This window comes from Atractosteus spatula, chromosome 13 (genome assembly GCF_055471065.1).
Source record: "Atractosteus spatula isolate fAtrSpa1 chromosome 13, fAtrSpa1.hap1, whole genome shotgun sequence".
NCBI classification, from domain to species: Eukaryota; Metazoa; Chordata; class Actinopteri; order Semionotiformes; family Lepisosteidae; genus Atractosteus; species Atractosteus spatula.
The window spans coordinates 16,950,758-16,963,853 of record NC_142718.1 but is presented as its reverse complement, the minus strand read 5'-3'; the positions used below and the strand labels follow the sequence as shown (position 1 = coordinate 16,963,853).

At 39.6% G+C, this 13,096-nt stretch overlaps 1 protein-coding gene across 2 annotated transcripts in view; it reads left to right on the top strand.

Annotated features, from left to right (window-relative positions):
• The first annotated feature begins 5,110 nt into the window (after positions 1–5,110).
• The window catches only part of LOC148821799 (disco-interacting protein 2 homolog A), a 254,394-nt gene continuing 246,408 nt past the window's right edge, over positions 5,111–13,096 (top strand). For both annotated transcript variants that reach the window (XM_088931048.1, XM_088931049.1), the window contains exon 1: positions 5,111–5,596. In XM_088931048.1, coding sequence (XP_088787174.1) covers positions 5,473–5,596 — 124 coding nt within the window. In that variant the 5' untranslated portion in view covers positions 5,111–5,472. The remainder of the gene's footprint in view (positions 5,597–13,096) is intronic.

The following is a 13,096-nucleotide window of genomic DNA, read 5'->3' as shown; positions in this document are numbered from 1 at the left end:
AACAAATTGCACTTGTATTTTTCCTCACATCCATTAAATAGAAGTACTGTACCAAGTGTGTTGTTACATGTAAACTTCCTTGTAGACAGTCATGTGGTTCCCCGAGAAAACAAGGTGCTATATCTCGGAAATGAAAGCAGCACAAACTGCGGTCACACAAGTACTTACTTAAATAAGTCTGAAGAGGCAGCTGTAAGTGCTTGTTCTCATGACCTATATGAAATACATGCTTAGCACACTTCAGAGCAAAAAATTAATGATTCAAGCAGCCACATACCGTTTTCCTGTTTTCCAAGCACGTTGAGGTGTGAAGAGAAAATCTTATTCTCGGTTGTCAGACCAACCAATAATCGAAACACTAGCCAATGCTGAGCATAAAAACAATCGATCCACTGATTTGATTGCTCTTTTTGTACACGTTCACATACTTGATGAGAAGAGGTCATAGTTGTTTATTTTTCTCTATTAGCTTCAAGCATTAATAGGCTATAAGGCCAAGTGTAGTGAGATGATTCTTACCACCGGTTTTGATTTCTAACCAGATGCTATGCAGACCACGTCTAGCTTTGATCGTATGCATTTGCAAGGGATACTTACAGACATTTTTCTAATTTATATACTTTAATATTGTCTTCACATTCGCCACACTATTAAGAAAAAACAACTGATTGGTGTGAACAAATCTTTATAGAGATCTTGGGAGTCAACGTCCATTTTTAAATCACTTTTATCGTTTAAAGTATCTGGAGAATTATCTGTGATTCTGAGAGTGTATTATGAGGTAATGTTTTAACTTCGTCATTCTGAGCTTTTTGAGATCTGCATTATCTTTTTTAAACATTGGCTTAAGGTACTACATTATATGCACAAAACTGCATTACATTATACTGTAGCGCCACATGGGACGCTTAAGCCATGCGCACAGAGGGTGGGCTGAAAACAGCGCCTGGGGGCATGACTACTAGATTGTATATATTGGGACGGAGGCTGGGAGACAGTCTCTTCCCTTCCGTGTCTGTATAAGTGTAGATGCAGCACTGTAATCCCTGTCCCTGTGTGTGTACCTCTGGTTAATAAATGTGTTGTTTAACCCCTTTTCCTGAGTCCTACACTTGCTCCATTCCATGCCGAACCCCACAGTCGTTACATTGGTGTCAAAAGCGGGACATAGTGGAGCGGTCAGAAGCCCAGCGTGCAGGGAGAGAGCCCTAGCCGAGACGGAGGGCCTACCCAGACGGAGGGTCCTGGCCTGGACAGATGGCCTGCCCAGATGGAGAGCATGCTCAGTCGGAGGGTCCTGGCCTAGACAGAGAGCCTACCCAGACGGAGTCCCTGGCCTAGACGGAGAGCCTACCCAGATGGAGGTCCCTGGACAGACGGAGAGGCTAGCAGGAGGTATGTGTGCAACCTGGAGGGACGGTTTGGAGTCGGTGGGATGCTCGACTCTTCAGGCGGAGGCAATGGAGCGCCACGTGGGGTGCTTTAGCAAATCGCATGCAAGGCGGGCTGAGAACAGTGCCTGGGGGTGGGACTACGGGACTATATAGTGGGAGGGAGGCTGGGAGACAGTCTCTTCCCTTCTGTGTCTGTATTAGTGTAGGTGGAACGGTGTGTAATCCCCGTCCCTGTGTCTGTATCATTCCCTGGTTCTGGTTAATAAATGTGTTGTTTAACCCTTTTCCTGGTCCTTCGCCTGCTCCATTCCGTGCCGAACCCCGCAGTCATTACAATACGTTTAAAATTTGATAAACTGAAGGAAAAGCAAATATTTATTTTTGTATCTCGATTTTTTGTGAGGATGTAGTTTTTAGTATGCATTTAAAATACCGTCTCAGCCGTACGTGAGCTATAACGCAACTAAGACAAAATGGAAGAAAGCTTATGCAGATTCACATTTCTGTAGAAATTAAGAACTGTAACGCGTACAGCCGACATTACAGGTTGTGCGAGCCGGCTTGCCAGCACGGTGATGTCACCGCCCTTCCCTGTGAATAGCAGGGACCTCAGCCACTGGGCTAAGGGGAGATCTCCTTTTAGCTCAGCTGGCTGGTTCCCTGTCGAGTGATGCCGGAGGCCTGGGTTCGAGTCCCCATCGGTGGGGGGGGGGTGACCTGAGGCGGCAGCAGTGAGGGCGCATACCCACGTCAAATCAAATCAAAATCAAATCAAAGTTTATTTATCAAATGCACAACAATACAGCGTGCAGCAGTAGTTGCTGACAATGAAATGTCTTTTCTGCGAGCTCACAAAAATCAAAAGAATCACAAAAATCACAAAATTCACAAAAACACAAAAATCACAAAATTGAGGTTACGAAAATAAGGTTACATAATAATAGATGTAATAGAAATTGAATAAAACTCAATATGAGTAGAGCTGCTATGTGTCCATGGTGCATGCAATATATACAAGTAGTGCAGTTATGCTGAATACAGTGAAAACTGTGTGTCCATGTAGCCATTACAGGTGATTTGCTAAAGGAGCTGCAGGTTGGCTATTTAGCAGTCTTATTGCCTGGAGGTAGAAGCTGTTCCATAGTCTGTTGGACTTGGACCGAATGCTTCAGTACTGTTTACCGGACGGTAGGAGGGAAAACAGTTTGTGACTGGGATGACTGGGGTCCTTGAGAATGGACCTGGCCTTCTTCAGACATCTAGATGAGTAGATATCCCGGATGTTTTGTAGCTCACAGCCGGTAATGAGCTGCGCTGATTTCACCACCCTCTGCAGTACTTTGCGATCCCGGGTGGAGCAGTTCCCATACAAGTCAGTGATGCAACCTGTCAGGATGCTCTCAATAGTGCACCTGTAGAAGTTGGCCTGGATATGTAATGGCATGCTAAATGTCTTTAGCCTACGGAGAAAGAATAGGTGCTGCCGTGCTGTTTTGACCATGGTGTTGGTGTGGTGTGTCCAGGTTAAGTCCTCTGAGATGTTAACTCCCAGGAACTTAAAACTGCTGACCCTCTCAACTGCAGTCCAATTGATGTAGATAGGTGTGTGAACTCCTCCCTGGTGTTTCCTATAGTCCACAATCATCTCCTTAGTCTTACTGATGTTCAGAGAGAGGTTGTTCTCCTGGCACCATACTGCCAGGGATTCAACCTCCTCCCTGTACGCAGACTCTTCACCATCTGTGATCAGGCCTATGACTGTTGTATCGTCCGCAAACTTAATGATGGAGTTTGAGTTATACCTGGCAACACAATCATGGGTAGATAAGGAGTAGAGGACAGGGCTAAGCACACAGCCTTGGGGGGCTTCAAGCTTAGAGTCAGGGTAGAGAATATGTTGGTGCCCACCCTCACCACCTGTGGATGTTCCGTCAAGAAGTCCAGGATCCAGTTACAGAGGGAGGTGTTCAGTCCCAGGTCCTGGAGCTTGATGACAAGCTTTGAAGGCACTATGGTATTGAATGCTGAGCTGTAATCAACAAACAGCATTCTCACATACAGTATGTTCCTTTCTTATCCAGGTGTGAGAGGGCAGTATGGAGGGCAGTGGCAATAGCATCTTCTGTTGACCTGTTCTAGTGATACACAAATTGCAGTGGGTCTAGGGTGTCAGGCAGTGAGGAGGTGATGTATGCTTTGACCAACCGCTCGAAGCACTTCATGATAACTGATGTGAGTGCAACAGGGCGGTAGTCATTTAGGCAGCTAACTCTGGGTTTCTTAGGAACAGGGACAATGGTGGTTTTCTTAAAGCAGGAAGGAACTATAGACTGAGCTAGAGAGAGATTGAATATGTCCGAGAAGACATCTGCCAGCTGGTCTGCACATGCCTTCAGAACACGGCCAGGGATAGCATCAGGGCCAGGAGCCTTGCGTGGATTGGTCTTTTTAAAAACTTTATACACATCCGCTCTGGATATGATCAGTGGGTTTCCATCTTGGATTTCTGGAATCTTCCTGACTGGATCTGCATTACTGCGTGAACGTGAACCCGAGAGCGCTACAGAACTTTCAACATTCAAAAGTCAAAATGTAAACATTTGAGAAACTGCTGCCCTTATACAGCATAAAAGCGACAGAGCTACATTTGTATAATCAGAGTTGTCAAAAATGTGAAAATAACGCTATTGATATGTAATTGTAACAGAGCAGATCAAATCGTCTCAGGCAAAAGGTAGAAACATTGAATATCTGATATTGTTACCTTTTATTTACGATTAAAAATTATCCCTATCATTTTATTTAGGAAGAATGCTTCTTTCTTCTTCGGATTTGAGATTGGAACGTCACCGCCCTTCCCTGTCAATAGCAGGGACCGCAGCCGCTGGGCTGAGGGGAGATTTCCCTTTAGCTCAACTGGCTGGGTCCCTGTTGAGTGACGCCGGAGGCCCGGGTTTGAGTTCCCAGCGGTGGGGGGCCGACCCGAGGCGGCAGCGGCGAGGGCACAGACCCACGTGAACCCGAGAGCGCTACAAGATGAACCTCAGGAAAAAATTCCATTCTGTTTACTTACAACTGCTGAGCAATGCACGATGAGCTGGAAAGCTTTTCAGTCTTCGTTATTTACATGCACATCAGGTAGAAATGATTAAAAATTATTTTCTGCATTTTGGAGCAAAGTTATTTAATAGTTGTTAATCCTTTTCATATTAACATTTTAGATCCTAGTATCACGTTTTATCTGTACCGATAGGATTGATTAATTACCCGATGAAAGTCTTGTCATTAAAATAATCGATTTAATTATTCCTCATTCTCGATTTAGGCATATTGTCATCAATATGAGCCTACACAAATGATAAGACCATATTTGTGATAATGGTTTTGTAAATTATGTTTGCTGTATTGTTGTACATTTTCTCTTAATTATGTCTCAATATAAATAACGATTAAGTTTTAATAAAGGGCTATTTTCAAATAAACCAATGCGTTCATTATGGGTACGGGTATTGATTTGAAAAAAAAATGCCCAAAAAACTTTCTGTGATAGGAGTACCTGCTGTTCCCAGTAAATTGAATTGCATTGCATTATTTTCAGATTTATTTTGTTTAAAATCTTCCTCTTCTAGATAATCCTATCTCGGTTTTCATGTAGTTCCAGCCAGAGGCGCCTGGCCCGTGACGAGCGAGCCTGTTGTGCACGCGCACAGTTCTCAGTGCTGCTGCTGCTGCAATGGCGGCACTGTAAGCGAAAGGTGGAAGAAGGTGGCTTGACTTGAATGACTTTTTAAAAATCTTTGTACAGAGCCAGAAAGTAAAAGGTGGTACAGGAAAGGAGCTAAACGCTTAAGATTGTGGGTAAAAAGGCAAGTCACTGGCAGGGCGATACGAGCGGTATTTGTCTCTCTATTTTTTGATTAGTCGGAAACGCATTTGCAATTTGCAGTTCGCCAGTTTGACTTGCATCTGTATGAAATAACCACCACCCACCACTCGCTCACATACAACTAAGCGAGGAGGTGATTTCATTTTTAGCCTGTGACCATATTGTATCGCACCGAATCGGACGCGCTCCGCCATGGCTGAAAGAAGTTCCACTGGATTACTAATGATGATGTTTGAGCCCACAGCTGCGGCAGCTATGACTCTCCCAGCGGAGGTTAGGGAGAAACTGGCAGAGCTGGAGCTAGAGCTATCCGAAGGTAAGCATCGGTCTTTGGGCAGTATCAGTGTGAAGAAGGATAATCGGGTTGTACGCTGTGCAGTTATTTTGTGTAGCCAATAATCTGTTGCTGTTTCAGTAAGGATTGCTGGCGTAATAGGTGTAAATCGATGTCATTTACATGGTAACCGATTTGTGTGCAAAAGCAGCAAATTGGAAGCGTCTTCATTACCCATATGTAGTAATCTCTTCTATACTTAATCTTGAGTGCCAGTTATTAACTAAAAACATGATTTACCAATCCTGTAAACAGTTATCGTATAAATGGAAGCCAGCACCTCGGTTTGTCTCCCTTCTTTTCCAGTGGGATTGTTTTGCTTTGACAGTGTTACTGATCTTTGAGCAACGATGTATTTTTCCTTCGGTTTGGATTTTTTTTTTATCATGTAAGAATAGTCTTGGCATTTGTGGAGAAGACATAACATTTGGATCTCAAACAGGCTGTATGCGATGAGGAGGAACGAATTATTCCACTAACTGCATTTTAATGAAGACAGTTCTGAATCAAGGTGGCGTAAGAGATGCATATTTGTGAATTCCAGCTTGGTACTGTTCGTAGTCCGACGCAGGGGGCGACTTGTTAGTCATTGACAAAGCTCCCATCATTACGAATGTCCCTCCACACTTAATCGTAGAATTCTATTTTTGCACTCGTTTGGAGTTTTTTTTTTGGTCTTCTATCAGTTCTCAAAAATAGGACCCTTGCTTTCTGTTCCGTTGTTCAAAGGGCTGTGAAATTATCTCAATTCGTACTAGGTCTTGAAATCTTATACTTTAGCTTTGAATTGTAGTAGATTGTATTAAAATGTGAATCCATGTGCTTTTGAAAGTTTTTTGTGTTTTGGAAAGCGCCTTGAGATCACAATTGGTCATGAAAGACGCTGTATAAAATAAATGCTAATTTTGCCTGTGGTCAGCAGCAACCTTCAGGCGTTACCGCCACCTCAAAGGGAGCCATTTACTTTCAGTGCTGTTCTTTTAAATAAATGTGCAGGGGGAAAAATCTATTAACATATGAAGGAGAACTCAGCGATTTTCTAGCGGTCTTGGTAGTGCAACATTAATAATTAAAAAATCAAGTATTTTATCAATGGCAAAATTATCCTTGCGTCACCCTGGGATAGAAAGTGAAGTAGTCACCGTCACTGATGGTCACCATACAGTACGTCGTTACCCTACTTGTTTTTTCTCCATTTGTTTTCCTTCACCCGTCTTGGAGGCGTGCGAAAAGACACATCCTATTGTATGGAAAGGGGGGGACTGAGTTGGAGAGATCCCCAGCGAGTACCGCCAGCGTTTCACAATCTGTTTCCGCTGGCTGACAGAGCTCACCATCCTCAGTGACTTGCGAACGCCGACTACAAGAAGCTCTCTGTTCCAAAAACAACCTCGTTACTTTTTAGCCTATTTCTTTAACAAAAATGGTGGTTCGTTATATTACATCAGTGATTTTTAAAAAAAACACAGTACAAGGAGCGCGGGGAAACTTAATTGACAGAAATTTGATTTTGAAGATCGCAGCCTCGCAAGAAAGAATATGGTTGTCTACTACTTGTTGCACAGATGAAACAATAGCCATCTCCGGTTCACTGATGTTGAGTGTTTTGTTACAGCGATATAGCTGCTTATTATAAATATAATTATGAGCAAATTCGTCTAGTTGTCATGTGATTATGATTAATTATTATTTGAAACTTACGTCTGCTATGTGTAAAATAATACTGTGGGGCGTCTCAACAACTAGCACAAATAAATGCGCAATCATACACAGAGATCAGTTGGGGAACTGCAGTACAAAATACGAATTTAAAATAGGTTTCGAGTAGGACTACTGAACAGCATCACCTATAAAATTGTTCAAGGATTGATTAGGCAAAACTTTAAGTGTAATTAGGCCATATTCTATGTTTTAATTGGGAAACATAATCTTCCAAATGTGAGGTTAAAGTGGCGTCAAATAACTCCGAAATAAAATGTCAAAATGAATACTAAAAACATGGGAACAGCGTAAGCGAAAGCTGCCGATCTCTGTAGGTGTGGATTGCCCATACCAACATGTTGACGGTGCAGTTGTTGACTAAACAATACATGCTGTTACCCACAAAAACAGGGTTACATGTCGTTACATACGTAATCAGAAAAGTAAAGAAGTACATTTCTCTGTGAATTGCATCGTCTAACACTAAACCATTAAATGATTTGTGCATTTAAATACAGACTGCTATCAGAATTATATTGGTTTATATAAATTGTGAATTATTAATATAAACGTATACAGAAAATTAAAGCTCAGTCGATGTACTATCCCAAAGAACACTATAGAGTTGCTAATCCCTAAGTGCCAGTACTAATGTGAAGCTGATAATTACGTTTTTGATGACGATATAACTTGATAATGTCTTATAATCTAAATTTTTCAATTTGTGAAAAATAATAAAGAGAATGAAAACAGCAGCAAAAATCAGAAATTAAATGAAAATGTCCTTATTTTGTGGAGTCATTAAAGCAGAAAAGAGGTACTTGTATCATATTTAGAGATTAGATTTAGAGTATCTAAATACATAAATAAAAAGATAATCACTGATAGTACTACTACTGAAGTGATAAACTCGGCTTATTATGGTGTTGTTTTTTACTTAGTCATTTTAAATGTCCAGCTTTTTTTGTTGTTGAAAAGCTGCAAAACTCTAGTTTAACCTTTTAGATTGAAAACTAAGAAAACCTGCTATAGAAATCAACACTGCAGTAGGATTTTATGTGGTTCATTTTTGCTGAGTATTTCCCACTTCTTGTGTGCTTGGGTGAGGTGATGAGGTCATGTTGGGTTATTTGTTCTTAAAGTCTGGAAGATGTTTTGGCCTCACGAGATGTCTGGGAGAATTTGGAGAACGCTTTCCTTTTGGAAAATGAAACTGGGTTGCAGAATGAAAAATTTTAGTAAGAGAAGTTCAAATGATAAAAGGGGGGTTTCTAGAATGTACAAAAGTTATGTTTCATGGGAACTAAAAATTGTAATTAAAACATTCCCAGCACTCACTAGAAGTCCGCTTAAAATTAAAAAAAATTGTAATGGAAAAGGACCTGGTAGAACTTAATTTATCAGAGTGCATTCATTTGTCATTATGGCACTTTGAATAAAGGAGATCATATTTGTGTTCCAAACCTAAGCACTATTCCCACCTCTTTATTTTGCTTACTATAAGTGATAAAGTAATTAATTGAATCTCTTCACTAGGGTTTGTAGTGTGGGACACATGCTATACACACAACCTAAGAACTACATCATTCATTATGTATGTCAGATTGACACTTTTTGCTGTGTGCTAAATGAATATAATGTCTGAGATGATAAAGACACTGAAGTGTAAATACAAACTTCCTGCATGCTACCTGTGTAGTGCTTCTGTAAATGTGCTGTTCCAGTGGCTATCAAAAATATTTACCCCCTCTACTTTTTTGCATTTTATTGTGTTGCAATATGGAATCATAATGTATTGGCATTTTTTGCCATTGAACAACACAGAACACCATAATCTTAAAGTGAAAACAAAATTCTACATTTCCTTCTTATTATAAATATAGAAAAGAAAATAACAGATTACTTAAGTATTGACCACCCTTGTGTCAGTATTAGGTAGAGGCTCCTTGGCAGAAAATACAGCCATAAGTCTTCTTGGCTCTAACAGTTTTGTTATTTTGACATGTGGAGACTGTCATGTGACATGTGGAGTTATTTCTGTCCATTTACAAAATTGTTTTTTGTAAACAAAAAACAAGTTTCCTCAAGTTGGATGGGGACTGCTGGTGAAGAGCAATTTTTAGCTCCAGCAAATGCAGCAAATACCCCATAACATGATGCTGCCACCACCATGTGTCACATTAGGGATGGTGTTTTCAGGCTGATGTGTGGTGTTATGCTTGCACCACACATAGGGCTTAGTGTTGAGGCCAAAAAGGTCAACTTTGGTTTCATCAGACTGTAGAATCTTTTTCCATTTGGTGTCCAAGTCTCCCACATATCTGCTGGCTACTATCTACTGTAGTTGAGATTTGATGCAAGTGTTTTCAACAATGTCTTTCATTTTGCATTCTCCCATGAAGCCCAAATTTGTGAATCATTAGGCAATTGTTGATGTTTGCACAGTTTCTTCCATCTCAGTTGGAAAAAAACTATAATGACTTTACAGTTGTCCTACATCTCTTAATGGTCTCCCAGTCAAATGCCCTCTATCACCCAGATACTCAGTTTTTGAAGACAGATTCACAGTTATGCCATATCTTCTCCGTTTCTTTATAATGCAAATTCTTATACCTTTCCCATTTGGTGCTTTTCAGCTACCTTATCACACATTTGCCTCTCTTGTTTTCATGATGTAGGTTTTATTGGGAGCTGTACTACTGACTGTGGGACCTCCAACAGATAGGTATATCTAACCTGAACTCACGTGAAGAGCCTTAATTGCAAACAGGTGGACTCCATTCCACTAGTTATGTGACTTCTAAACACAGTTGGTCACACCAGAGTATGTCTGGATGTGTCTTACCAAAGAGGGTAAATAATTATGCAGAAAGTTTTATATCTTTATATAGTATATGATAAATATATAAAATATATAATATTTTAAAATGTATTCTAATATTTATATATATTATAAATAAAATATTTTATATATAATATTGTATTAAATATATGTAATATTTATATATTTGCATTGTATTTATAATTAATTTAGATGAATTGTAGAATTTTGTTTTCACTTTTTCATTATAGAGTGTTTCATGTTGATCACTGGCAAAACATCCAAATTATATACAGTACATTATAATTACATATTGTAGCACAATAAAATGTTAAAAAGTCCAAGGGGGTGAATACTCGATAACCACTGTGTATTAATATTTGCTGCTGTGTATTTTTAAAACAGCTGGTATTACTTCACTTTTCATGTGGAATTTCACTTTCCACAAGTTCTGTGCTACGTGCTTTGCTCATGTATTCAGAGGTCTTTAAAATAAAAGATCGAGTCCTTTGCATGAATGGTTGTTGACTTTCCATTGAAGCAAAGTGTTGCTGCAGTGCAGATTAAACTCAGATTAAAGGGCTGTCTCATAGCTTTAAAAAGTGCAACAGTCTTGATATAATTTAACACTCACCTGCTTTTTGTCTGTCCCTGTGCTGAGGCAAAACAATAATCTTTAAAAAAGTGCTGCATCACTGATTTAAAGCATCTTTGTCATCATTAACATCTCCTAGACAATTTAGGGAATAAATTATTAGGTCAAACAAAATGTGACAATATACATTATATAGCAAACAAAATTATAGGATGTATAGTAAAAAGGATAGAATATTAAATTAAAGGATGTTATGTTAAAACTATAATGCACTAGTAAGGCCTTATTTAATATATTGAGTACTATTTTGATTACCATCTTAGAAAATATATTGCTGCTTTTGAATCTATATAGAGAAGAGCAACTAATTACATTCTAGGGCTTAAGGGAATGTCCTACTTTGACACGCTGAAGAAACGGTTGAACAGAGAAAACTGCGACTGGACCTAATACAAGTACTCAAAATATTCAAAATTCAAAATGTGCTTCTAAGTGCAGTTATTGGGTTATCATTATACAGATGATCTCACTTTCACATGGTGTTCTTCAATGAATAAAGTGGTAAATGAATTCCTTTCATCTGTTTTTAAATTCCTCTGCATTAATCATTTTTACTGTTAACATGAAATTAGCTGCAGTACCTCAAATTACCAAACGTAAGTTTTGGGACCTAATCTTTACGGGAAGCTAACAAATTAATTTTACAGAAAATATGAGCCTTTGAAGATAGCACGTTTGTTGAGCCATGAAATTGCTTTCAGGACTTGTAGACTTGCAGCAACAGTCGTTAGGTAATGTTCAGTTGGTAAAGTAAATGGAGAAGTATAAAATGTTCTTTTTCACTTGGGGCTTTTGACCAAGAAAAGAGAATTAGGGGAGGTTTTGGCTGAGAATATTATCTATGTGAGAGAAGCTTCAATGGGCAACATTGAGTTAAAACTGAGGAGTTAACAAATACCTATTAAAATAATTATCTAAATCTTAAACATGCACTGTGAAAGAAGTTGAGGTGTTTTAATTGCTGTTCGCTCACTACATGACTCAGAAAGCAGTATTTAATGATTGTAACGTAGGCCGTATATTTTTGTTTGCTGCTTTCTGTAGTTTGGAAATGACAGCATTCTTGCAAGAGTTATTTTAAGGCATGGGAGCAGCTTGCAGCTGTTAGTTACTGCATTTTGTGAAGCCACAGAAATTTCGCCCAAATCTCCTCTGAATAACTTAGCACTGTCATTTAATCCTGGGCTGCAAGGTAATATAAATGTTATATATACAGTTGTAAGAAAAAGTTTGTGAACCCTTTGGAATAATCTGGATTTCTGCATGAATGGCTCCTAAAATGTGATCTGATCTTCATCTAAGTCATAATATTCTGTCTTATTTAACAAACAATACACACAACATTTTACATTGTCATATCTTTATTGAATAAACGGTTTAAACCAGTGGTTCTCAAACGTTTTGGACCAAGTACCACCCCTGAACAAACCAAAGCATCCAAATACCACCTACAAGTCATCTTCTCATAGGAACCCCAGAAATTCTCAAAGACCAACATGAGAGCGTGTGTGCGCACACACTCACATACACATATAATAAATATTATAATAAACTTTATTTGATATAGCGCTTTTAAAGGTGGCTTCTCAAAGCACTTTACAGAAAAAAAACAGGAACAACAACAATTAAAAATAATAAAAAAGCACCATTTCAGTGAGAGTGGTGAGCCTGTGTAGTTGAGCAAAGCAGATGTGAATTCATTTTTCGAGCCTTGATACAATTCACAACATTGAAACAATTTGGATCCCTCATCCAAAGACATACTGTAGGTTAATTGGCTCTGGGGAAACTGGCCCTGGTGTGAGTGTGTGTGTGTCTGTGTTTCTGTGTGTGCTCTACAATGGACTGGTCAGGGTGTATCCTGTCTTGCTCCTGTTGCTTGCCGAGATAAGTTTCATCTCCCACACGACACTGTATTGGGTGAACTGGTTAGAAAACTGATGGATGTACAGATGCAGCCATTCAAAGTGCGCGTTACAGACACGTACCGGAGGTAATTGGCTACGGCGTCCCGCATTGTGACGCAAGATGACGCGCGGTACCGCGGTACGTGATTGGTTGACCGACAGGGGCACTCGTGGTCCGTTGGTCTGTCGTAGAAAGACTTACAGTAAACAACTTTGCTGTGCCCGTTGTAGATATTGAATTTTACCACTGAAGGGAAATCTTAGTAGCTGAGCATAAAAAGAATAGGAGCATAGTGTAACGCGTGTGAAGGCCATAAACGATATTAATTTTGGAACATAAACATACAGTATATGGCTGGTCTTGGTACTTTAAAGAAAAAATACACACCAGTATTCCA